We start from the raw sequence: 27819 nt of genomic DNA, 5'->3' as shown, positions 1-27819 counted from the left end.
AGATAAATGCAGAGAAGAAAATGACACATTGAGAGGTTGGATGTTGGTAAAGGATGCTGAGGTTAGAGCTCCCAGGAAAAAGGCCTAGAGGAAGACCAAAGTGGAGGTTTGCGTTTGTATTTGGGGAGTACATGAGGATCGTTGTGAGCGAAAAGGATGCAGATGATGGCGACCCCTAAAGAGAGCAGCTTAAAGTAAAAAAGAAAGAACATTTTAAATTTTGAAAATATAATTTGTTTCTATTATGTCCTAAAATGTATTTACTATTATGCAAACTGAGTGGTTAATTATTAGAGGGATGTATACTTAGAATATTAGATAACTTTTCTCTACTGAATAAACCTCACATTGGAAATTTTGTAAGGCTGTTCTGAATATTTGTACAATTAGCAAACCGTAAAATCAAAAAAAACTACCAAATACAACCCCAAAAAAGTTGGCAAAATACTAAATATTATTCTGGTTCTGTTAGGTTTGATTGGCATGGATAGTTAGAGGAAGAAAAGTTTGTTTTCATAACTTGCATTTAGGGAATCAGTTATTCCAAAAGCTGAGTAAAAAAGAGAATACTGTAAACTCACTGCAGGTATTTTCACTTATTTGTTTTTGGTACAGTTTTGAAAAATGTGTCTTTTTGTTGATATTAAGCATCCAGATAATATAGCGCTATCCGCTTAAATTTGCAGAGTAAAAATATGAAAAAGGTGGTTTATTTTTTAACGATTCAGAGGGATTGTAATAATAAAATGCATTTGAAACAATTTTGTTAACTGGATTTAAGTGTTGTAAACGTTAACTTCTTTTTTTTTCCAATGACTAATTTATTAGACTCTGTGTCAGAGCTCTGGAGATCACGGATTTCTAACATTTAAAGAGATCACAATTCTGTTACGGCCAAGGCATGCCATAGCTTTGTAGCAGTACATAAATGTCTAATGCTCAGTAATGAAGAGGGTCTCTGACAGACAAATCCATAGGGTTGTGAAAACAGATCCTAAAATGTCACCAAAAGCAGAAAACAGGAGTTTAAAGCTGCAGATGTTTTTGGAGGCCCAGAAAGACTTAAAGTTGTCCAATGCTTAAAAATGCTTAAAAACAGAAAAGGCTGCAGAGGAACCAGAAATCCCAAATGTCCTCAAAAAAAGTCTTGTTTACTAATGAATATCCTTTATGACAAATCTTGGATGGTGGAGAGGGATGGAGAAGATGAATGTTGATGAATTTATAATTTATTTAGCATAAATTAATGATAAAATAACTGTTCTTTTTATGGAATGTCCTGTTTTTGTGGTACTGTGCGCTATTTACGAGTAATACTATTTTATTTACCAACGAAAAATTGGATCAAGGTTGAATACATTATTATCAATCAAGCATGGAACCTACCCTTTAACTTCAAAAGTCTCAAATGATTAAAAAAATACAACTTTTTAAGTCAATTGATGCAGAAATGTGAGTTTGCTTCCCTCTTGTGGTTTGTTGGGGTATGACACTATTCTCGTTCTTTTTTCTGATTGGTTCAGTGTCAGCGTCCCTTTTGCAGCTAGCTTGACCGCATCGTTGTATTTAGCATGCACGCTCCTCCTCTTTTTCTGACCAACCACGCCTCCACCACCTTCAAACGAACACACACCCACAAACAAAACAGTCGCGGTCCCCAAACCCTCCCCGCCCCCATTGTCATTCTCTGGACTGTCCGGGCTCGAACGTGATTCTCGAGGCGCTCTGATTTACCCCAAAAAACTGGGACGTGCGGTATCGATGCGTGATGGGGATGCGGTGATGCATGAATGAGGTGATTAGAACCGCAGCTTTGCATATTTACAGTCGTCCCACCAATCCAGTCTGCTCGCTGAAGAAGCTAACCGCTCCCCGACCTCCCAGACCTCCATTCATTCTAGTGTTTTTTCCCCTCTGGCCTCAGACGACGCACGCGGCGGGTTGAACCTTGATGGGCGGAAATCGGGGATCTGTGTGAGTCCGCGCAGGAAGGCGAGGAGGACCACGATGGCTCCGATGAAGACGGCGATCTTTTTGCTCGTGCACTGGGGTAAGTTCACGAGCGCCGCAGCTCTGGACGCGTCTCGCCATCTGTCACGAGCTTGGTTTTAGTTCGTTTTTTTCTTCTTCAAAGCTTTTTTCTTCGTTATATTGTAAGACCTACTGTAATTACACGCTCTATAGAATCATTTATTTTTATTTTATATGGTTAAATCGCACCGGAAATAGATTTAATCGTTTTGAAAAATGTATTTGGCCACAGGTGCCCGAGTGACGTTCAGGTACACTCGAAAAAATGAACTTTATCACGCAGAACACAGTTTAGATACTTTTTATTACTTACTCGTATTACTAAAAAGTATTTATATAGTCGTTCTAACATTTTTAATTCTAATATCATCAATATTGTTAATAGTTTATTTAGAATAAAAACCAGTTTTACAGATTTACCGACTAAAACGTCTCACACTAATCATTGGGATTAATAATGACATGAGTCTCTTTCAGAGCCACATTTTGAACCCACAGCTAGGTGGGATCAGTCAGAAATCCAGCATTCATCCGTCTATGTGTTCAGGATCAGAAGCGGACTCCCCCCTTGTTGTATCTAATCCAGACAGTATTGAGCAGGGTGTCCCCCCCCCCAGCCCCATCAGACCAAGCCCAATGTTAATTAGGACTTGATCCTCTTAAGCCTCCCACAGTCTCCCATGTCATTAGGGCTGTGCTGTCATCAGGCCGGGGCTCTGCCTGTGGGAAAGCTCCAGTGTTCTCACTACTTTCTCACTCTCTGGATACAAACACACAAACATACACACACTGGGACTGTGAAACAGTCCCGTCTCGTATTTCTTGCTGTTCAGGTGCTGTGAATTCAAGTGAATCAAACGTTTATTGGTCTAATATTTGTGTTTTCGGTGACGCGAACTCTCAGAGTCGCTATACGTGATGCTGTCACCGTTTAGTTCAAAGCTGTTTATTCTTTTCTAGATGACAACAAAAGCCATGTTGCTTCTGATATGTTATCTAAAACATGTCAACTTTGCTTATTTGTTAACACACAATATGACAAGAAACCAACAAACAAAGCAAATTCTTTCAGGTTTAGCTGTCCCTCAAATAAATCTGATTATAGATCGACAAATTTGGGAGTTTTTGGTGTTTTGCAAATGTTTTTGTTGGATTTTTCTCATGATGGAGGACATATATTATGAAAATTAAGATGAGTTTCAAGAGCAGCTGTGCTTAAATCGGGTGGCTACAGCCTCCCCGCTCCATTCTGATGCATTCACATGCGGATGAATAGATCCCTGTACGTCTTTGTTTTCCTCATCCGAGCTTGGCATGTAGCTAAATTCTACGCTCCGATATTCCTCTGCATATTTGTTATTGGAACTAGCATGAGAGAGAGTAAACAAACGAATCATGGGAAATGAGAGCAGGCTTACCCCCTACAAATAGCCCCGCCCACAAATCAGAGGCTATTTTCTGTAGAAACTATGTCCTAGAAAATGACACTTTTATTAATTTTGACTAAAAACATCATGATCATAATAAAAAGACCACTATGAACACTTTTATAATAGATTAAATTATGACCAGAGTGGAATTTTAAGAGTTATTTATATTTTTTTCACTGTAGAAACAAACTCAACGTCTGGGCAGTTTGTTCTCTAAATAAAACATCTTAAATAAACCTGACTGTAAAACGAAAACTTCAAGCTCTTTTTTATGTTTGGTTCTTTTTTTTGACAGAAAACACTTTTTTTCACAGTTTCTGTTCTATCTTCAGCTCAGAGAAATATTTTGGTCTGATCCCTCATTATTCAAATGATGTTCTGTCTTTCTCTTAAAAAAGAAAAACCACAGAAACATCTGTACAGTACAAACTTCTGAAGTAAAAAAAAATAATTCAAATGTGCTCAGTTGTGGTCAAGATTTGCTAGATTTTCATTTAAATCTTAATTTCTTTTTATTGAAGTCAAAATAACACTATTGACAACTAGAAGTATTTCTTTTATTTTGGTGTCTGGTAGATATTTGGAGCATTTTATGAATATAGAAAAAACCTAAGATATGACTTATAAAGGCTAATCCTAAAGTATGTGAGAGTACACAATAATGTAATCCCGTGACATGCATTGTCTGTGAAAACAACAGCCTCAAAGCATGTCGTTAGAAGCCTACATTCTTAATAAATCAGAGTTTATTCCAGCCATGTTTTCTTATTTTAGACATATTATGTCTTTTTTTTTTTTTTTTTTTTTTTTTAATCTGCAGAAAAACAGATTTCTTTTTGCCTCGTCTGCATCTTAGACCAGAGTCTGCAACCTTCAACACTTACAGAGACATCCGGGTCGATTTCTTAAACGTAGCAGCAACAAAGTCTTATTTCACTCTTTAGAAATATAAGTATTTATGTTTTTGTTATTATGATAAAAATAAATAAACTACTGTATTTTTTGCATAAATAAACATTAAAATTCAAGATATTATTTTCCAAAATATGTAATCGTTAGTACATTATGACAAAGGTTGACTTGACTTCCTTTCAAAATAAAAGCATCCTCTCAATGTAGCAAATGTAGTAGATACTGTGATAAAATAAAACAAAAGAAGAAACAAGTTTGTTTTAGGATTTTTGGTACATCTCGGACAGAAATTCATAAACTGTTCTGACTGACCTCAAATTGTTTTTTTTTTGTTTGTTTGTTTGTTTTGTGTTAGGTGACGCTTAAAATTTTGTCAAAATGTTCGGTAAACTACAAAGCTGCACCGGTTGTTGGATTTGTGGAGAATTATGGGTATTGTAGTCAGGAGCCGTGTACAGCTGTTTCTGAATAAGTTAAATAAAGTTGAATTTTTTTTGTCGTATAGGTGGAAAAGTAGTTTATTATTTCAAATTACAAGCTTTTTTATTAAACAAATGAGGGGTCAAAATGTTTAATGTTGTGAATTCTTGTTAGTATTTATACTTATACTTATAGTATTGATCAGCGAGTTAAATAAACTGACTTTCTGTCCGTGTGTGTGTTTTCTCGCAGTGCTCCAGGGCACCGTGTGCCGCGACGTGACCCTCCCCCCCGGACCGCTGTTCCGCGTGGCTGGCTTCCCTCTCTCGCTGCCTTGTAGCGTGTCGGGGTTCGAAGGCTCGCGCACGCAGGAGTTCGAGTGGTTCCTTTACAGAGACAATGCCGGCGGAAGGCAGCTGGGAGTGGTGTCCACCAGGGACAAAGGCTTTCCTTACACCCCGTTCCAGAGCCGGGTCAGGAACGGGGAGGTGAGAGTGGAGAGGGACTCGGGGGACAAGGTCCGACTGGTGATGCAGAGGCTGCGGGCTGAAGACCAGGGCAAGTACGAGTGCTACACCCCGAGCACGGACAGCACCTACCAGGGAAACTACAGCGCAACAATCGCTGTGAAAGGTAAGATCCTTCAAAGGAAAAATTATTACTTTGAAAAACTGTGTTTGTAGCAGAGCAAAAGAAATTTCTTAAAACTTATTTTTTTTAAAAGTAGTTTTAAAAGTACAGTAAAAAACTATTTTAGAGACTTTTAGGAACTTGTGGATTAGTTGGTGTGGTGCTGGTTTGTTTTGTTCTCTTTTTTCCTCTTTGTCCTCAGCAGTCTTACTCTGCTGGGTTTTGTTATTTTAGTTTGGGGTTGGTAGTCTTAATTTGCGGGCTTTGTTTATTTGTTTTCTTTAGGTAGATTTTGGTTATTCAGCCCTCAGTCGGGAGCTGCTGGCTCAGACGGTCGATATGGTCGGGTCAGAAGTCTCCCTGACTTATTTTATATTTGACCGAGGTCCAATTCCCTTTCTTTTGTTTTAACCAACACACTAATTGTTTTTCCCTTTTGCTTTTTAGGGCACAGTTTCTTTGTTTCCCTTATTTAATAAACTGTGTTCCTTTTTCTTACTGGTGTCCAGTTTTTGTAATGGTCCCTTTTTTGGTTTTCCCCCTAGACTTGAGCCTGGTCCGCACATTTGATTGGAATTTTTTTTTTTTTTTTTTTTTAAACAAAGGACGAACTCTTTCAGTTTAAAGCAGAAACTTTAATGCATAAAGAGCCATTTGGTCCAGTTTCTTCCAGCGAAATCCCACTTAGAAAAATACATTTTAAGCTTTTGAGACCTTTAAGAAATTCTTTTTTAATATCAAGCTTCTACATACTTATATAAGGGCCACTTTTTTATTTGTATAATTTGATAGAAGCACATACACAGTCATTTCAAAATAAAATATGTATTAGATTGGATGAAATTATATATGTGCTTCAGGCACATATCTGTCAGTTATCTGACATGTTAAAAATCTACACATAGATTAAAAAAAACTTTAACTAAAGCAATATGACCAAAACTACAAACCTATGAATTAAATTGTTCTGCTTTAATTTTAATGAATGGATTAACCCCCTGCTTAAGGCTGAGTGGAACTTCCTTTAAAAAACAAAATACAGTAAATCTGCTTTATTATTTTTATATTACATATACATATTTATTAGATAATGTAACTGAATATTAAAAAAACATGAAAATATGCCAGACTATGGAGTCCCTTGGCGGGTTGATGTTAAAAGAAATAAACCAGAGTTTAAGAGATACTATGTGTAAAATTATAAAACACAGGTAAAAGACAGTATACCAAATAATACAAATAAAATGGAGAGTAAAATTTTAACAGATAAATCATTTTTAAAATCAGAGCTTGCTCTGTAATAATGATAAAAAAAAATTAAAGAAAAAAAAATCAGCATGCTTTTATTTTGATAGTCTAACTGTGAATTTCTTTTATGGGTTTGGTTCTTGTATCGTGTTATCTAGATGAACGTTTTAATGTATCCCTGTAGGACCGGTTTGTTCAGGTGTGCTAAAAATAATAATCTGTGTTTTTACATGTGTGGGTTGTTGTATCTTGTTTTTTTCCACTTTTTTTGTTGGATAAATGTGTTTAAGTTGTTTAAAATAGTTCAGATAGCTTTCATTATAAATCTTTAGTAGCCCATTTTTTTTTTTGCAACATTGCACTTGCATGATTCTGGGTGTTAATTTAGCAGCTGGGTATCATAAAAACCTTTTATTCTTTGCTTTTATTTGGCCAAAGAAAAAAAAGCTGAGACTGAAAAAGGATTTTTGCTTTAGAGCTCTAAACATAAAATAATAAATATCGTCTCCTCCTCTTTGTTGTGTTTCATCTGCAGTGATTCCTGACACCCTCCAGATCAGCTACACCCGCTCCCTCACGGGCCAGCCTGTGCCCGAGGGGGCGGAGCTAACCCTCACCTGCTCTGCCAACATCCAGTCGCAGCAGCTCACGCATCTCTCCATCACCTTTGGGAAGAGGGGCGGAGTGGAGGGCTCAAGCGGCGCAGGCGGCGGCGCCGGTGAGGAGGTCAGCACCACCCGGGAGATCATCTCCATCGATAAGCTCCTGGGGGTGGTGCCCGGCCGCTCCTACAAGAAGCGCTACGACGACGGGGAGATCCGGCTGGAGAAGCGGAACGGGGAGGGCGGGCAGGGCGTGTACGTAATGAGCATGCTGGCGGTGAAGCCCGAGGACAGCGGCGCCTACTTCTGCGAGGCCTCACAGTGGATCCGTGATCCTGATCGGTCGTGGCAGAAGATCGCCCAGAGGACGCTGGACATCGGGAATTTGACCGTCCAGCAGTTAGGTCAGTGTAACGGAGAAAGTGTGTCAGTGAGGCAAGAGCGACTGTCACAACAAGCACAGCGAACAAGCACTGATTGTTTCCATGTGGGGGAGGGGGTTTCATAGAGGAAAAGCTACTATACTAAAGTTTAGATCAATTTTTGTCAATTTTTCGAGTGAAAGGCTTTTAATTAGATCATTCAAATCTTCAGAATAAAAGTCCAAAAAGGGTGCTTAACAAGGTCATGAAAACAATAAACCTCCCTAATTTTTTTTATTTTCTAGCTTTCTGTCTCCCAAAGCAAACCTAAATGTATCCTCGGAACAGGAAGTAAATGTGGTACAGACCTCAGTCCGTATGAAAATCTACTTAAATAACATTGACAACCTAAAATCACAATTGAAATGTGCAAACTTGATGCCTGACTTAAAGTGAGAAAACAAGATTGAAGAAAACACATTTTAAAATTTCCTGTAACACCAGATGACATCTTCTTAAAGTTTCATTAACTGTCATCTAAGGGAGTAAAATTTGATCTCCACATTTGACTTATCACTTGGGGGAGTGGTGAGCTGCAGACTCAGCTGTGTTACACAAATAACCACTTTTAACCAAAGTTTGAACACAATTTTAGTGTGACATCAAACAGTTGTTTTCATCTACATGATGCTTCTGCAAGTTCAGTGAACTGTGATTAAACATTTGCATTTCATTTGCTTTCTGCAGACCACTCAGCCTCATATATTTATAGGTGGAGCAAGAGTATAATGTGTTTTTAAGTTTACAGTGGGGCAAAAGAGTATTCAGTAAGCCACCAATTGAGCACCTAGGATGAAAATGACAGGTTTCTCTCACCTTTTTAAGTAGAACTTAAATACTTTTCTGCCCCACTGTAAATGGAAGGGGTATTAATACAGTGGGAATTGACTCTGCTCCTGATTTTTCTGCCTATAATCTGACATTTTCTTGTTTTTGTTAGTCTATTTGTAATGTACAAAACAGATTTGACACGAAAGCAAATGTAAACATGTTTGTCTGGTATTTTTACAAATCCTGTCAGATTGTTGACGGACAACACTTAAAACTTACATTCAAAAAGATAAAAGAAGTGAGACATTTAAATGAGAAGCTAAAATATACTGAGTACTCCAGTTACCTTATCAGAACATAGTTCCATCTTCTGATCACACACACTTCTGATCTGTGCAGGATCACAGGTGTTGCTGGAGCCTATCCCAGTGACCTCAGCACAGTTTTTTTCTGTTCAGAACTTTTCAAACTTAACTAAAAATCTTACCTAGAAGCCACATCGTTTTAAATTACAGCATAATAAAAGCAGAAATGAATGCTTTCTAAATACGGAAGCACCAAATGTTTGGTAATCCAATATTTCTGCTGAATAGTGTAAAAACACATTTGACCTTTGATGGAAGTGATTCAAGGTAGTGGCATTTGGTTCATCAATGTGAATCGATGATTTAAAAAAATGTCAGCAGAGTGGAAGTATTTTAAACGGAGAGTGACAAAAGAACTGCAGTTTGATTTATTAGTATTTATCTACTGTTTACATTATTAGCCTATATCAATTAACTGTTGGAAAACATGTTTTCTGTGAAGGCTGAGCCTAACATAAATGAAAAACACTGGCATACTTACTGGAATGCCCTCTAGAATAATAAATTTATATGAAATAAACATTAACTTCTAATTATTCTAGGCTATTTATCCAATATTTAAAAAATACTGACAAACTCAACATTAACATTTGATACACAGTAACTATTCGGTAGTCAGCCAACCATTTTAATTGTTATTCGGCTTCAAATTTCCATTTCAGTGCTTCCCTATCTCTGAATAATAGGAACTGATTGAGCTGTAGAAATAACTGCACAGATTCCTCAGTGACTAAAACAATTGTTAGTTAAAAACCTGCATGGATTATTTGTTTGAGTCCTGACATCAGAAAAACAAAAAAAAAGTCATTTATTTCCCAAAAGACATTTCCATGTGACCTAGTTTGAAGTTAATCTAAAAGACTCCATCTCTTCAGAAGTCAGACTCCGAGTTAAACATCAGGTCCGGCTGCATAGTAAATCCACAGCATTGCCTGTGGGCTGTCTGTAGATCTAATGGATTCAGTGATCTTCCACTTTGGGCTCTGAGCTCGAACATGGAAGGGCTGTCAGACGGATGTGTCTATCCTCTTTAAACTGTGCTGGGAGATTTCTCTTCAAACGCTTCCGTGAACAGGGTGGAGTGAAAGGTTAACTCGGTGCACATGTTATCAGTGTGCACACGCTCACTGTAAGGTTGTGTCAGTGTAGGTTTTGTTCCGCATCAGTGTGTTTTTGCTGTCGGATTTGATTGCAGTTATTCTCTCAGCTTAAACAAACAAACAAAGCAGGAGCAGAAGAATCTGTTTTTTTTGTTTGTTTTTTTAGCTTAAAAATTGAGGACAAACATAAAGGATTTATCTTTTCACTTGCATGTGTAGTTTTTTAACAAACCACCACTGATGAGTTTTTTACAAAACAATGGTCTCCGTTTGGCTAAATAAATATCAAGACTTTGCATGTTGGTGTTTTATTATTGCATCAGGCTTTTTTTTTCTTCACACTGCAAATTTTTCACACTCACTGGAAAAAAAGCACATTGAGTTGGCAGCACCGGATTATATTTGTGTTGCTGGGTGAAAATTACATTTTAGATCAGTTTCCTGAAGAAATGGAAAGAAAATTCAATTTCTTTGGAATTAAGATTTTTTTTAAAACCTTTATGAAATCCAGAAAAAAATTTCACATTCATATTTATTTTCGAGATATAAATAGTATTGGTTATGATATGTTGGGTGATTTGTTTAGTTTTTACTCACAACAATGTTAGTTTAAGAAAAAAGCACCTTATTTACCAACAGTCTCAATTGTAATCCACTGTAACCGTATTAAAAATAATAATTATAAAAAATGTAATTCTTTCAATATTATTATTATTTTTAAAAATAAGTATCAATAGATGAATTATTTTCACCATAAAGTTTAAAAACTAGCTAAAACGTTTTCCCGCCAAAAATGTCTCAGAGATTATATGGAGGCAGCCATTTTGAAATGCGCTTCTAGTGCCCCTAGTGGAATGATGATGAAGTACAGGGCAGAAAACACTGACCAAGTTATAAACAGTGAGCTTTTAGGGACTGTTTTGATTATGCTAATGAGATGAGGTCTTAGAAATGTGTTTATCAAATATGATATGAATACGCGGTTAATATGATCACTTACAAAGGACGGATATGTTTATGTTTTTGAACTGTCAGAATTTTTTAAGCTACTGTGAATACTCATCAGTGAATATTTGCCATACTGGACAAATTTTTATAATTTATTTAAAAATAATCCTTAATTTCTTGTAATTTAAGAATAAACCTTAACGCTTTTAGAGTTAGCAGTCACTTTGGTAAAATGCTTTTTACTCCTGTGCACAGTTTAAAGTAAAGATCCGTTAATGCTTGGATGCCAAATGAATGATTTAGTAGAAAAGCCACTCTTGTCAGCCCAGAAGAAACGCCTGCACTTACTGCTCATGACTCTAACTGCCACAGTCTGTCTGTCGGTGGCCTTTCACTCCAAGGACTCTCTGGTTCTCAGCGCCTTCTAAAGCCTTCATTGTTCTTTTTCTGCAGCCGAGACTCTGAGTGTAGCATCCTCTCCCAGAGGGGAGGTGACCCTCCAGGTTGGCTCCCCTCTCATCCTGACCTGTGAGGTTCTGGGGCTGCCCCCAGAGGTAAATTCAGGGCTGCTGGTTCAGTGGATGAGAAGAGGATCCGTGAGCGGCGATGCAGTCAGTAGTGGAGGTGTTGAGGTACGGCTAATCCTTTTATTAGTTGTCAATTCTTAGTATTTTGCAGTAAAGTGACACCCCACTTCCTGTTCAGGTTGAGGTGGCCCGCATGAGCCCGGATGGTATCGTGAGCTGGGGGGACGACATCAGCAGAGCCGACGGTGGCTCCATGGAGAAAGTGTCAGAGGGGAAGTTCTCCCTGAAGCTGTTCTCGGCCAGGCCCGCCGACTCCGGCGTGTACCGTTGTGTGGTGAGTGTGTATGCTGGAAGGAGAAATCCGGGCCTGTCCACACCCGCAACCATCACCCAGAAGTCAGAGGGGGTCACTGTCAACCTGAAGACCAAAGGTGAGTTTCAGAACCCAGTGGAACCAGTTGGTTAAACTGTGATCTTTCCAGTCGCTTAGGCACACCAGAGTGCCAGAGAGGATTCAGTCTTTTCATATTGAACTGAGGTCATATGGTCCTGAATCTTTAGCTAAAAGGCAAATATTTTATATTTTAGTTGAAGTTTTTAAATGTAGATTTTAATCATATTTTTGGTTTCATCATAATACTTGTTTACTTTATGAGGCTAAAAGCTGTTTAATAGAAGTAATTTTACCACTTGACTCGTGGATATTTTCTCTTTTTCTGACCATTCTCTGTAAACCGTAGAGATAGTTGTGGGTGAAATTCCAGTATATCAGCAGTTTCTTAAATACTCAATCATACCACATTCAAAGTCACCTCAATCGTATTTTTCTCTATTCTGATGCTCAGCTTGAACTGCAGCAGATCATCTTGACCATGACTATGTCTGAATTCCCACCCCAACCCCCTAACAACTAAAAAATATACTATACAGTGCGGGACTATCTTGTGTCCTGGATTTTTAAAGCAATGTGGACATCATGCTCACTACTTTTCTTTTGTTTTTCTAAAAACTGCATATGACCTCACTGATTTTACAAAGGGAAAATTGAATTAATAAGAACATGTCATGATGTTTATTTGTGACTCCACTGTGAGGATGAAAATGTGAATGGTTTAAAAAAAATAAATTTTTCGCAAAAATTGTTTGACCGCAAAGCATTGTGGTCTATATTCGCTAATGTAGTGAGCATCGATGCACGCTAGTTTTTTGCAAAGACTTCTGGAAAATTTCTAGAGCACTCGATTTTGGAATTCTGGACTTTGGAATTCTGCACTGCAAAATGGTGAATGCAATATATAGTGAGTAGGGAAGGAATTTGGACATAGCTCATGTATACATGCATAAATGCATTGAGCTACTTCAATTTGATTGGCTGGTTAGAAATTTGTGCTAACGAGCAGTTAGACTAGGGGTCGGCAACCTTTAACAGTAAAAAAGCCATTTGGGCTTGTTTTCTACTGGTCAGAACCTAGAAGGAGCCGCATAGTTTTACTGTAGCTTTTATTAAATTTAGATTTGCATTCATGACCTTATGTATTTATTTTTAATAAATATGAATTACGTCTTATTTTTTTGAATGAACAAAAGCAAAAATCTAAAAAGAAACTAGCATTTCTCAAAATGGGATTTAAAAAAAAAATCACCTTTAGTTGGGGTCAAATTAGCAAAAAAGCTAGCTTGTTGCTTAATTACTAACTGAACTCTAAATTAGCATAAAATTCCTCAGTAATAAAATCAGCCAAAATGTTAGCATGTTGCTAAAATAAAAGCAAAACTCTAAATTAGCCTAAAAACTCCAATAGACAACAATTAGTGAAAAATTTTAGCATATTGCTTAAATATTAGCTAAACTCCAAATTAGCATAAAAAATTTTATTAGAGGCCAAATTAGCCCTAAAAAAGCTAGTTCGTTGCTCAATTACTAGCTGACATATAAATAGCCAAAATTCCTCAGTAAACTAAATTAGTCAAAAAAATAGCCTGTTTCTAAAATAAAAGTTAAATTCTTAATTATCCCAGAAAAACTTTATTAGATAAAAAATTAGCTGAAAACATCAGCATTTTGCTAAATTATTAGCTTAACCCCAAATTAGCATAACATTCCTCAGTAAAATAAATTAGTCAAAATTATTAGCCTGCTGCTTAAATAAAAGCTAAACTCTAAATTAGCCTAAAAACACAGTAAATACCAAATTATCCAAAAATGTTAGCATGTTGTCAAAATAATAGCTAATCTCCAAATTTTTGAAAATTACCATTTTATTTTTCTTCAGCCAGAGAGCCACCAAGGAGGGATAAAAGAGCCACATGTGGCTCAGGAGCCTCAGGTTGCAGACCCCTGAGTTAGACAGGTGTATCTAATATCTGTGGCCGTTTACAATGGGATTTTCTACCTTTTGAATGAAACTGTTACCTGTTAGCATGATAGCATGCTAAAATTAGCTTGCTAGCTTCTCTAAATTTGTAATAAATGTTTCTTAAATTAAAGCTATCGATATATCGTTTGTAAAATAGTCTTAACCATTTTTTATGCAAGTTGTTTCTTTTATCCACATTAACTAAACAGTTTTAATAATGTGAACTGTTCACTGTAACCCAAAACATTGTTCATTCATTTTCCATCTTTTCACAGACATTCTGATTTCGGCCGTGGCTCAGATCCCCCACGGCCCTCTGCTCAAGCGGGGCAGCACCGTCACTTTGCTCTGCAATGCCACTGTAAGAACCTCAGGGTCCGCCCAGGCTCAGATCCAGTGGTTCCGGAGGCCGATGCCCGAACCGGTACTGACTGAGTCCGAAAGCAGTCTGCTGGAACCTGCTGATGTGGAAAAGCCCACACTGATGGCTGCCCTCATGTACAGTGGTGTGGCAAAAATCTACACCAACAGCAGCGAGATCAGCGTGGACCGCCTGTCGGCCGTCACTTACAGACTGAGGATCCACTCGGCCGCGATGGAGGACCAGGGTGTGTACTCGTGCCACGCTGAAGCATGGGGGCAGGACCCGCATGGAGGCTGGTACAACACTGGGGCCAAAGCAGAGTCAAATGCAGTGACTGTTTACCTGTACGCAAGAGGTAAGCACTTACATTTTAGCCAAAAAAAATAACAAACTTCTTCTTTATGTTACAAGAAACTTGTGAAAAATATTATCAAAATAATCCCTCAAACCTGTCTCAGACAATTCTCTATTTAGTTTCCGTGAGTCAGAATGGAACTGAAGCATGAATGCTGAGTGATTACATAAAAAAGTCATGGAAATGTACAATTGACAACAAACCAAGAAAAAACCTTCAACTGTATCCACATATTTGCTGTTTGATTTGACTAAACCACAGCATCCTGCAGCTCTATTGATGTTTTTCAGGGTTAAAAGAGCAGTCAGTGCTCATAAAATGTATTCTAGCTTTGAGTTTGGATCAAAAAAGGGTCAAACATTCAACCTTTAGTTCCGTGTTGGATGACAGCCAGTGTAGTTTAATTATTTACTCCTGACCTTGAATTATATCTACACAGTTTGAGCCGGTGTATTCTACCCACGATTCTCTCTTTACCCTCTGTGACTTATCTTTATTTATTTTCCCACTCAGTCACACTTGTCACTGTTTAATCTTTAAATAAAAATCATTAAAATCATTGGAAACATCTGGATTTAGTTGTTTTTAAGCATGTTTTCTAGACCAGTGCAGTCAAAATAATACAACAGAATACAGAGTTTTGTCATGGAATATTTGGACAAAGAATACTTCAACTTCACGCATGATTATACTTCAAAAAGAAGAGATTTTAGAAATGCAGATACGGATTTATTTGTGATACAAAAATGTACATGAAATAGTCTATAGTCTTTTGGCGGTAATTCTCTGGGAGGATCTTTATCCTGGTGGATAAGCTCAGATGGATAAACCCCCAGAGCCTAGTTGGTGTTGGTGGTAGGGGGCAGTCCACGACACGGCAAAACCGTCTGGAATGTAAAAAGATAAAAAAACATGAATTTAAAAGCAGAAGTATGATTGTGATTGGCTGAAAAAGAAGGGAGGGGATTTAGTATGTTGGCTTAGAGTTAAAGTTAATTTTTTAAAATTTATTTATTTATGATTATGACGTTTGTAACCAAAATCCCACAATCTAAATGTCTTAAAAAGCCATTTTTCATGTTGATCTGAAGCCTCTTTTCAAAATCTCCTCTGAGTGGGCGTGGCTTTTGAGTAGCCCCGCCCCTGATCCTCCCCTGCCTGATAATGATAGAGTAAATCTTCACTGTTGCTATATAAAAAGCATGTCATGACTGGAAAACACCAAGAAAGTGATTAAAAATGATTATTTTTCCTTTCTTCATCCTTCTAGCTGCTGACCTCCTCCTCATCCCTTTGGTGGTGGGAGTCTCGTCCGCTCTCTTCGTCTGCATCCTCATCATCAGCACTGTGACCTGCTGCTTCATGAGCCGCCTGGCCAAACAACGGGCTCGCAAATAGAGGCGGCTGATCGCTCTTTCAGAGGGCAGAAACGTTTAACATCAGAGGATCCTTTGGACCTACAGTCTTACCAATAATGCCAAAAAGTGAATTCTCTTGTATTTTTATATGCAAACGTTACAGTTTGGTGGTCAGGCCCACAAGCCTAGATGCTTCACACCCTCTATGGACTTTTGCAGTTTGATTCAAGTCTGTACATCTCTGTAAGTCCCGCAAAAGTTTACTTGATGATGTTCAGTGTGTGGATCATAATTTATAATGCAAGAATGTTTGTTTTTTGTACGATTGAAATTGTCTCGTTTTTTTCCACAACAAGAAAGTTCCAACAATGTTTGATTAAAGCACTGATGCTGACCGTCACATGAATGCTAACTGGAGCACTTTAGCCTCCAGGAACCTAACATGAGCCACACAGTCCATCCCCTGGAGTCTCTCTGCTTCTGCAGGCTCCCAGCACTCCTCAACCACACTGCAGTACATTTTCCATACGGATGTGTATGGATTTGCTAAATATGTAAATAATTTGTGTTTTTTTTTCTTGAAGTGCTGTTGCACCACATTTCTTTGAAAAGTTTTTAGCACTTGAAAAAAAAAAAAAAAAAAAATTGGGACAAAAGGCCTTTAATGTGATCATCTTCAGGCTTTTTTTATTTTATATTTGTGAGATTTATTGCTTCCTGACTGTGGTTTTAAAGCTAAAAACACGAACAACTGTTTCGCTTTAAGCATTTACTCTTCAGGCCTGGGGACTTCCTGAGACAGCCGGATGACTGTTGGGTTAAAGGAGTCTGCTGATTCTTTTCCCCGCTGTCGTCATGTGATCGAAGCATCTCGTTTCAGCCCACAGAAATCTTTACTTCTGGAAGCAACTTTTCGGTCTGTTTTTTTTTTGTCCTGAAAACAAAAAAAAGAGGAAATCCCATCCTGTCTGCTCCCTCTTAATAAATGTTCGCAGACACTTGAGAACTAAAGTTACATCCTGCTTCCTGCTCTTCTGTGTTTCAGATCCAACTTGATCCCCCCCCCCATCTCGTCTGACCACACATGCACAAAAACAGCAGCAACGTGCCGTTTGAGCGCCGTTTCACATGGAGGGGGGGGCATGTGCGTGTCCATTTTTAATCCCTATTTATGGCTGCAGTGTATTTTGCGTCCCTCCCCCCACACGGCTTACATATAATTCACTTCAATCTCTGCAGCATGCATGAGCGTTGCATTACAGTCAGTCGGTGCTGCACAGGTTTATCTGTGAAACCCTTTTACGAACGTCTTCTGTTGGTTTCTTTTTCTGTAAATGCAGGGTTTGTTTTTATCTCGTTTCGATGGTGCTTTTAAAAACCTGCCGGCTTGTAAAATAAAAAATAAACCACTTTTTAAATGTTTTTTTTCTGTTTTTGTGACAAATATCTCTGCAAAGTATTTACACGACATACCATCTCACAATTTAGCAATATATGAGGACAAAAATAATTAGTCATATTTGTCATCGTTTAGTTAAAATCCTTTAGTTCATTTAGATCAGATATGTCCAAAGTGTGGGTAATGATTTGAAATTTCCTTTCATAAAATCCCTCCTAGCATTTTCTCAGAGCTATTTCTTGACTGTGATTGGCTGAATTTTATTAAAAGTCATTGCAAACCTGTGAGTGTTAACCCTAGAGCACTTTCACCTGAACAAAAGTATTCCGTATATTAAATTTTTCTGAGGGTCCTTGCTCCCTGGCTAGAGTCTCACATGTCCCAAGAATAGGTGGACCAAAGGCCAAGTCTCCAGTATCATTACTTTATTTTAAGGAATTTCTTTGTTCTCAAATTCCTAATTTTTCAGTCATTTTTAAGCATGTTTTTAAGATCTTCCTGTTTTTATTTTTCATTTTATATATACATAAATCACAATTGTAAATCAAAGAAAACTAGTTTATCATGCGTTGTCATATTTTGATCTATTTTTTACGACAAATACTTTTTATTGGGTGTATTATATCGGTAAACATTTCCTAGCAAAAGTGATGGAGTAACTTTTTATAGCAAAAGTGTTCTAGAGTTAATGGAGAATAACAGATTTTTCTGTTTGTGACCAAAACCACTTATGAATGAGATCACTTTTTCTGTTTACATGTTTCACATTTTGAAGTTTACATTGAGCATTTAATCGCAAATAATGTATAACATTTTATATAAAACTAGTTTTAATGTTGAAAAAAAGTTATGTTCTCCTGACATTTTTAGGTCTTCAAATATTAAATTCACAGTAATTTAGGTAAAAATGAACTTAGATAAATTTCTATTTCATTTGAAGAAATAAAAAGTATCCAATTGCAATAAAAGTTTCATTAAATAGATAATTTACAATGACAATATCACACATTTTTACCATATATTCCAAAAGTTTGTAGACTACTGATTTACATCAATTAGTTTAAGAAAATGACAAAACAGCAGGTTCATTTTTATGTTTTTTTTACAGGTTTCATTAAAAAAAAGTTGTATTTAATACATTTGTGTTTAAAAAAAATTACAAAAAATGAAGTTATATTTTTATTTTATAAATACTATTTTTTTCAATTATCTACTCTGACAAAAAAGCCTAAAAGTAAGCATTTAGAGAGATTAAAACCTACATTTTGAAAAGAAAAAGTGAGATAATTGACCCAATCTGTGATTCCATCTGGTTACTGGATGTCAGCGTTGACTGGTCTGCCCTCTTTTGGCCAAAACAAAGACGAGCACTGGGCGTTGGGCTGTGAGATTTGCTCACATGAAAACTTTATTTTGCTGCGTTTATCATCTACAAATGTTTCACTTATAAATAAATGAAAATTATAATCTAATTTTTATTCAAATTAAATAAATATTAAGCTCTTAAGCGAGCAAAAAAACAAGTTAAAACCTTATTTTTATTGTCATTCCTGAACACAACTGTGCTGAAATCTTTGCTTCTCCCACTCGAATATTCTGCTATATCAGTTTACAGAGTATTACATCACTAATGCAAATAGTGTGTCAGAGATAATCCTCTTCTTCCTGTATGACATTGCAGGCAGACAAGCTGAGGCTTTGTGGGGCGCTGATAAGACGCTGCAGCCGGCGGCTGATTGGTTAACGTATCTATGTTGAAAAGCTGCTGTCGGCTGAATGTCAACCGAGTCAGGACTGAACATGGAACCCACTGAGAGGGACGGCGGTTGGAGAGGCTGATCAGTGTCGTGAAGTTGCCTCTTGACCTCCAGGTTTTTCAGTTTGGGATGTGAAAAACTGAAAGGCGGAGCTAACATGCAGATATTTTCTATTGAAATTTTGAAAAAACAATTTTTCAACACAAAAGTCTTTTTAAAAAAGCATCTTCATTTGTGAAAAACATTATTTTAATTTTTTTAACCAGTGTGCAACAAATTAATTTATCTTCAAGCTGAATACATGTGTTTTCTTGTTTTTATGCTGCTTATGCTTTTATTTAATAAATAATAGTGATAAATGGAAATGGCTTTTTTATGCCTGACCCTTCTAGCTGTCTCACCTCCCATCTCAATAACACAATTTACAAAAAGCTCACATTTACAACTAAAATATCTTCTGTAGCTTCTTTTTTTGAACCCAGGAACACTCTGCCCCCCCCTTGCTTTTTAATCCGTGGTTTTATTATCCTCACCGTTGACTCCTCCTGCTGATGACGGGCAGCTTCATGTCTGGTAGCTGCAGGACCAGGATCGAGGCAGCACAATCTCCCAGAAACTATCCTGTTGATGAAGAGAGGATCAGTCATTGGAGTCTCCTTCCTCCTCCCTTAATGTGCAATCCTTGATTGCATTTCACTGTGAACATCTCCTACACTTCCAGGTTGCAGCAGACAGTCTGAGCATTTTAAACAACACTGAATGTGATTTTTTTTTTTTTCTTTGCCGCATGCTGTAAAGGTTTCCATGGTGAAGGATGAACAGAGAGGGCAGCTCATGGAGGAGATAAGAATACCAAGTACATCTGTCACCAAAATCCCCAACATCTTTGAGAGCGTGCAGGATGGGAGGAGGCTTAGGAAGGGTTAAACACATTCACCACAGTGTGTGGCTGGATCACGCGTGTGATGGACTTCCATGTGTGCCGATTAGTAATCATGTCTCAGGGTGAGAGGAGATGACAACACTGGGATAATGAAAGGGAGAACACTGATTATCTGAGTGCATCTCTCCCACCACCACAGACAGGACAAATGATTTTGTGTCGTGAGCACTTTGTTTTATTCATGAAGGATTTTAATAGAATAGATCAGTTTTTTTTAAGTTATTCACTTCCTAAGATGCTTTAAACGAAAAATATCCTTCTTTTGTTTTATTAACTGCCCCAAAATAGTCCAAAATGACCATTTATATTATAGATTTGTTGCCATAATTGTGAAAATGTTGGATTTTTGTTTTGTTTTTTATACATTTTCATTTGTACAATGTTTTTCCCTGCTTGAGTTTTTCTAAACTGGAAGTTGCCAAAAATAAACTTGTTAGATTAAAATCTAAAAAAAAAAAAAAAATATGATAAAAAAATGCACTGAAGCTTTTGAAAAGTAAATGAATTATTGCATTGTTAGCCCAGAGAAAACAGAATTACTATTAAAAGATTACTCAGAATTTGCTTCAAAAAGACTAGGGTTGTATTCAGACTGAAATGATGTTTTTTTCCCCAGTTTGGTCCGGATTGAGTCCTAAACCTTGTGTCTGGTCTGTATTCAGACTGGAGTCTATTGCAGATTTCTGTTCCGGACCAAAACTTGTAAACAAAACCACACGACTGAAGATCTCTTCAGTCATTGGGTAGCAGTTATGGGGGCGGGTCAAAACAAAAAGAGAAAAATGGAGATGATGCACTTTGCAAATACTTGTCAAGATAGTTTACTTATTAAAACTTTTTTTTAACGAGCTGCTGTTACATCACTGCTCCACGTTTGCCCGCTAATAACCAGCTACGGTGGCCAGTTTGGTTCAGTTGTTTCGCTCTCGGAGCGGATCGTATTCAGACTGAGGAGTCTCAGAGCGGAAACTTTGTTCCGGGTTTTAACAAATTAACTTATTTTAGGTAATAATTACTTTATCTAATAAATCAAATGTGACTTAAGTGTGTCTTTTTTTTGTTGGTTTGTTTTCTGTTTTCAATGCATTTCATTATTTCTGTAATGAGTTTGAAAAATGTGTGTTTTTTTGTCTTGTTTTTTTTTCACAATCTATGTTTGAAATCAATCAATCAATCAATCAATCAATCAATCAATCAATCAATCAATCAATCAATCAATCAATCAATGGGGGAATTGAACTTTGGTTCACTTTAAGCAGACCAAATGTGTCATATATGAATACAACCCAAAACAGAAAAAGCAAGTACAAGCAGAAAGTACAAACGTACCCCGGTCCGTGGACAGTGTATCTGGGCGTACCACTCCTGGCAGTACAGACACACCTGGACTCCCTGACCCAGGAAGAGACACGCCCACATGATGACATTAAATACTGGACTTTGACGTTTGTCGTTCATGGTAAAGTTGAATAAGACTAAAGAAAAGAAAACATTTTTTGTTATTAAAATTTCAGTATCATAATTATTTAGAGAGCTTAAGCCATTAATTTGACTTTATTAAAACACTTTATTCAATTAGATGATATTATTAGAGTGGTATTGATTTGTCTTCCTGTTACATTGAAGACATGCCTCACCTCCAAAGACTGCAAAGAGACAGAACATGACGGGATAAAAGAAGCCGAATCCCATGGCTAAGGCGTACTCGTGGACGACAGCAGAGACGATGAACACGGAGAGCATGGCAGCTGCTCGAAATCTTTTTTTTGACAGCTGCAGGGATCAGAGACAGTTTGGGTCAGAGTTCAGAGGCCTGGCTGGATCAGCGGGTGTTAAACTCTCAAAAAGCACTCTGGAATGAGGCAGACTCCTTTTTAAAGCAAACATCTGAGCACTTTTTTTTTGCTCACCCAGAGGAAGTCTCTGTATCCGTAGTAATACAGCCAGTCGTGAACCACCACATTCCAGGTGCGATAATAGTTGGCAAAGGATGTTGAGTTCCACCAGTCCTGAAAAGCAAAAACAGATATAAAATTCAGTCAAATTTCAAAATAAAGTCTCTTATTTGGTCAAATATTAAGCACAATTTTCAGAAGAATGAGAGCAAAACCTACAACGTTTGATGTTTAGAACCAGTAGGACACTAATTACTGCTAATCAATATTAGTCTGCAGATGAACTTTCAGGTGATCAATAGGATTAGCTCCTGTGTGTCAATTAACCCCATCTTTTACCTTATAGAACATTCTGTCAGCAAAACGCAGCAGCTCCCCAAAGAGGTTCAGCCAGCAGTGCAGGAAGGCAAAAAAGCAGAGCAGCAGCAGCATGATTCCTGAAACACACGGAAGAGCAAGTCTAGGGGCTCCCAGCTTCCTTAGAAAGAGCAGAACTTGATAACAGAGTTTTATACGGGAATATTAACTGTTTGAATCAAACTTCATGATTGTGTTAGTGACTCAAAAACACCTGCATCATTATACAGTCCAGGACTGCAAGAACCATTTTAGCCTTGGTTCCACTTAGCGGTCTGGTTCGGTATTTTGAGCGTTTCCATTGTAAAATAAACCTGTTAAACAGTACCGAACCGTACCTCTCGGGGACCCCCATCGGTTGCATCTTGACTAGTTAGTGCACACGTTAAGTTTTACAAAGACGGACGTTACCTGGTAAGATGGAGTTGAACACAGCCAGAACCATTGTCCTTTTACTGAAGGGCTGGTTTGTCTCCGATCTGAAGACTGGTATGCAAAGACGCACCAGGATGAAGTATCCATAAAACAGGCATCCCAAAATCTACAAAACAGAGCATAAATGCAAAAGTGTTATTTCAAAGATTGCTGAGGAACTGTAGTTATAGTTTCATGATCGTGACACATTCAACTGCATCTTTATGTTTTCTACATCAGTGACATGACAAAGGTTTTCATTTATAGGTTGTAAGAGAGTTTCACATCAATCATAAGTCCATTTTTTGTAAAAGAATATTTGTATCTCACCTTGCCAAATGTGACAAAGACATACTTCCATCGAATATGGCTGTTTCTGTGACAAATGGAACAACATGCAAACTATTAGCACAGAATTATACATTCTATTGAACCTACATTTCAATATGTTCATAAAAAACCCTTTGGGAATAATATTAAACTGAGTTTGTTTTATTGGTTTATTGGATGATTTTCACAGTGAAAGCACAAAATGTTCAACAAGAATGAATGGTCTGGTTATAGATTTTTCTTTTAAGGTGGAAGTGACAAGATCAACCTTAACATTTAACATTTGTATTTTTTTAAAGTAGGAGACCATTTGAATAGAATGATGCTTCTCCTCTAACTTACAGATCAACAAAAAATTGTATAAATTTTTGAGGATGAATTCTAATCATTATGTTATGTAAACTGTTGCGGTTCCACACAGCATCTCTTACCGAGGATAAGATTCCCTGAAGATGAGTGTTGGACAGAAGAGGAAGTACAGATAACTGGAAAATGTTGGAAATCTAGAAGTTTCACCTGAAAAGCAAAAAGAAATTTACACAATTTTCATCACCACATTCAAGATTGTATCGAAATTACAGCATTTCCAGAGTGTTACAAACTTGCTATGGATTAATAGAAAAATGGCAGCAAACAATTGAAATCCTTCACATAAATATAGAACTATTATTCAATATTGTTGAGGACGAAAAAATATGAGTAAACAAAGTATTTCTGTAAATTGCCTACATTTAAAAAAAAATACAATAAAACTTTTAAAAAAATCTATGTTAGCAGTTAATGCTAATTAACAATTTATTAAAATTCTCACAAAACACTTTGAGTTGAGATTAATTTTTTACACTTCCATGTTGTTTGTTAGTATTCTCATAGTTAAACACTGATCTAAACAAACTTGCTTTTGTTTGATTAAATGATGAAACTTTTCAGGTTCATATTTTACAGCTAAACATTTTCTGTTATTAGAGTTTACATTGAGTTACCATAAATATGTCTATAAATGTGTCTTTGATCCAGAGACGTCTTCATGATGGATTTCATTTGGTGGGTAAAAAAAAACAAACTTTTCAGAGATCATGACCAGGGTCTGCACAGAATTCATTAAGTTTATTAAATTCAATAAAAAAATTCTCTTCGGACCTTTTTCTTTGGAAAAAAAAACCCAAACATTTTTTTCATCATTGTGCGGAAATATATCAACATTTTTCTGTTTTATCATCCAAGCACCTTTTGTTCTATCTTTTATGTCTTTTCAAGGTTGCTTTATGATGGAAATATCGCAGTTTTTAGTGTCTATAAATAACACAGTGCAGTTTCATCAGTTTTTTGGTCTGATTTTCTACATTTTCACTTTTTTTTCTCTCAAGTTTACTATAAAAAATACTGCTATCACACACATTTTATTTTAATTTCTTAGGTATATTTTGCATTGCAAGTAGACTATTTGATAATGTCAAATAAAAAAGTTTTAGATAAAGGTAAGTTATTTTATTTTAAAGAAAAACAAAAGAGCAGGTTACAAGAATTATCAATGCATATTTTGTTGTTTCTTTTAAGTATATGGTCAAATATTCCAAAATGCCACAGAGGAGTGACCTAAATGCAAGTTTTTCAACAAATTTGGCAGGTGGCTTCGCAGCATTTGTAATTGGGAGCAATGTTTGATCTTTATTACCAAAAAATCACATATTTTACTCAACTATGTTTACAGACAATAATCTTATTTTTTTTACAAACTGTAACTTTTATCACTTATGTCAGAGTTTTTCATTCAGTTAAAGTTGTCCGTGAATTGTTTTACAGTTGTCTTCATTTATTTCTTCTGTTGTGTCTCTGTGAGTAATGATACCACCTGAGGTGTAAATACACCTGATTTCATAAATAGTACGGTACATTACCCTTCTTTGGCGTGCTCTTCAGTATAACAGGAACCACCTCTCTGATAAATGAGTAGGCTTTCATCAGAAATCGAATCTGAAAGAAGGAAGACATTTAGTGCTTTGGTGTGTCTGGCGTCTCATCTTTAAATGTTTTTTATTTAGCCACAATTATTGGTAAAGTTGTTTTAGGGGTGTGGGAAAAAATTGGCAATATATCTTCAGAATGAAGCTTCAGAATATCGCATTATAACATAGTATAATTCACTAGTAAAAACTACAAGGCAAACGATAAAAATACAATGCTTCTAATGCTTACCTGTTCCAGAATCACGATAAAACGTGAGGCAGGAGGCAACTGGTGATAGACAACCATGTAGACTGGGAACACTCCCAGTATGCAAGTCTGTACAGCGACTAGGATCAGCCCTGTGCTCAGAGACAACCCCAACTTAGAGCGGGAGTTGTGGTACAAGGAGCCCCAAAACATCAGGGTGTAGAAGGGAACTGACAACGTATAAAGGAACATAACGGCCCAAACCCAGGTCACGGTCCACAGCTTCCCAAAGGCAAAGAACAACAAGTCGAACTCCAAGACCAGCCTGGAAATGGTGAAGTGGAAAAGAAAGACAAAGAAACATTCAGAAATGAACAAAGGGTAGGAAATATCAGACACTTTTACTGCTTTAGTTAGGTAAAATGGAAAAATTATCATTTATCACTTATGCCTTATACCTTTTTGAGCTTCAAATAGAACTTTAAATGCCTATTTATTTGATCAATTTACACATGTGGAGCTATTATAAACTGTGAAAGGAATTTAAATGAAAACTCCTGCTCTCCAAGTTTCTCTTTAAGTGAAAAAAGAAGCGGCAACACCAGAGTAATCCAGCGTTTATCCGTTTACCTTCGTCAGAAATCAATGTTAACAGACAGTGAATGAGTTTCATGTCTGTGGAGTCGTCTGCTGGTGCTTGTCTACATAAAAAAATGGTCTGAAACTGCAAACAACCAACCAAATCATTACTAAGCCGCCCAAAGCTACAGCAGGAATGCTCAGGGATTGATTTTGTTATCTTTCTGCTGCCAGATGAGCAGAGAGAGCTCCGAGCGAGAGGCACAATGAGGCAGAGCAGAAGATGGATGAGAAATGCTTCCGGGTGTAATTGAGTTCCATTATATTTGCTGCGCGTTAATAGAGAGACTTGGCAGTGTCATAAACATAAGGGAAGAGGGGGGTCATCTGATGGTCTTTTTATGGATTGTGGGTCATTTTCTGGACCTGCTGAGACAAAGACACCATCTTTAATTATCACCTACGGTTTGATATGCATTCTCAGATAAAGTAAATGTCAATTTGGAATTAATTTGACAGGATTGTAATCATGTTTGGTTTGTTGTCAGCCATGTTTCCTGGGTTCCTGTCATGTTCTGTTGTGTTGCTCTGCGGTCACAGTCACACCAGGTTCAAGATGACAATTATCCACAGCTGTTTTTCATTTAGGTTCATTATCCTCAGTAAATGTAAGTGTCTGGTTCTTTGGGCTTATGTTTTGTCATCATTTTAGTCTCCGCTTTTAGTTAATGTTTTTGTCCTGATTCAAGTTCCAGCCTCAAGCCTGGTCTATTACATATCTGGTCCCACACATTGGTTATGTCCAAATTCCTTCACTTCTCACTACATTGTGCATAAACCTAAATAGTGTGTTTGCCATTATGTAATGCAGTAAAATCCCTAAAAATTTGCCTGATGTTTCTGGAAAAAAACCAATGACCATCGATGTTTACTAAATTGGCAAACATATACAATAATGCATTGCTTTTGAATGATTTTTCATCAAAAATATATATATATATATTTTCATTTATTTGTATAAACCAACTAAGTTTTCATCTTCAGAACACAGTGGATTCATAAATAGTCATTGTAAATGTCATATTTTTCACTATATTTGCTCTTAAAAAAAAAAAAAATGGTGCTATTAAAATCTAGGGCAGTAGATAACCACTCTATAGTTTTTAAGTAGTTACAAATAGGAGGGCAATTCAGACATAGCCAATGACTGTAAAAGAGAACTGGACTGAGTGACCCCTCCCTCATTGCGTTCCAAACAGGAAGTACGCGCTGGCTCCGAGAAGCTAAAATTCCATGGACTTCTATAGAGAAATAAACAACTATTGCTAAGTCATTCTATTTATCCAAATAAACATTCTTGATTTTTTTTAACCCCTTAATGCCTGTTGTTGCAAATATGTGACAAACAACTTTGGCTCAAAAATGACCTATATGTAGCATCTACTTAAACGTAAAAAATAAATAAATAAATAAGTGACATTTTTTTCATAGCTGGAAAAAAATTCAGGCGTTAACATGTTACTGATAATCCTAATTTACTTTTCATATTTTTTTCAGTTAGAGAATAGTTGAAATGTTCACTGAACTGTCTCGGACCAATTACTCCTTATTAATGATTTCTGGCTCTAGCACGGCAACTAAATTAATTTAAGTTCACTGGAAAGTATTTTATTATGGGTGATGTCACACTCACTCAGTCCAGTTCTCATATACAGTTAATGGTTCCACACTAGCCGTTCCTGTGAAACATAAAACTAAAGTCTCTGAGTCATCAGTGTTTTGTTTCTTTTACCCTAAAAATTTCTGCTGAACAACACTGATTGAACCAGAATTTGATCAAAATAAATGTCCAAAAAAATAAAAATAAAAATCTGGTGTTGCATGGTTGCCTCCTTTGGGGTTGCAGTTTCTATTTTCCTTTCAGTTGATCTCTTATCTGCAGTTGCCATACAGACCTGCCCTGGTCAATGTAGTCCACTGCGAGGGTGCTCAAGCAGAAGATGAGAAGCACGGCTACAAACATGTGGTAAATGGTATGGATGTGGCTGATCTCAAACAGTTCACTGAGGAAGAAAAGCATTTAGAATGAAAAAAAATCCAAATATTGCCAAAATGTTTCATAGGTAAACAAGAAAAACTATAAAATGTGAG

At 36.9% G+C, this 27819-nt stretch overlaps 2 protein-coding genes across 5 annotated transcripts in view; one reads left to right on the top strand and one right to left on the bottom strand.

Moving 5' to 3' along the window:
• Positions 1–1589: 1589 nt before the first annotated feature.
• igsf8 (immunoglobulin superfamily, member 8) lies at positions 1590–17262 on the top strand. Its single transcript, XM_024269773.2, has 8 exons — positions 1590–1795; positions 1925–2050; positions 5046–5426; positions 7207–7677; positions 11333–11511; positions 11585–11837; positions 14039–14482; positions 15753–17262. Exons 2-8 carry the CDS (start codon positions 2008–2010, stop codon positions 15878–15880), a joined length of 1899 nt encoding a protein of 632 aa, XP_024125541.1. The 5' UTR covers positions 1590–1795; positions 1925–2007; the 3' UTR covers positions 15881–17262.
• soat2 (sterol O-acyltransferase 2) overlaps positions 15190–27819 on the bottom strand; it is a 15929-nt gene continuing 3299 nt past the window's right edge. For 3 of the 4 annotated variants that reach the window (XM_024269774.2, XM_024269777.2, XM_024269775.2), the window contains exons 6-17: positions 27624–27731; positions 25132–25414; positions 24834–24909; positions 23367–23451; positions 22936–22981; positions 22603–22732; positions 22174–22271; positions 21850–21948; positions 21577–21712; positions 21269–21414; positions 19530–19617; positions 15190–15369 (exon numbers count right to left, since the gene is read on the bottom strand). In XM_024269774.2, the coding sequence (XP_024125542.1) occupies positions 19561–19617; positions 21269–21414; positions 21577–21712; positions 21850–21948; positions 22174–22271; positions 22603–22732; positions 22936–22981; positions 23367–23451; positions 24834–24909; positions 25132–25414; positions 27624–27731 (1264 nt within the window). In that variant the 3' untranslated portion in view covers positions 15190–15369; positions 19530–19560. Of the gene's footprint in view, positions 15370–16613; positions 16775–19529; positions 19618–21268; positions 21415–21576; positions 21713–21849; positions 21949–22173; positions 22272–22602; positions 22733–22935; positions 22982–23366; positions 23452–24833; positions 24910–25131; positions 25415–27623; positions 27732–27819 lie in introns of all 4 variants that reach the window. The other variant, XR_004947912.1, reaches the window with a different exon arrangement.

The sequence above is a fragment of the Oryzias melastigma genome, linkage group LG5, assembly GCF_002922805.2.
Source record: "Oryzias melastigma strain HK-1 linkage group LG5, ASM292280v2, whole genome shotgun sequence".
In the NCBI taxonomy this organism is placed as follows: domain Eukaryota; kingdom Metazoa; phylum Chordata; class Actinopteri; order Beloniformes; family Adrianichthyidae; genus Oryzias; species Oryzias melastigma.
This window is presented reverse-complemented; position numbering and strand designations above follow the sequence as displayed.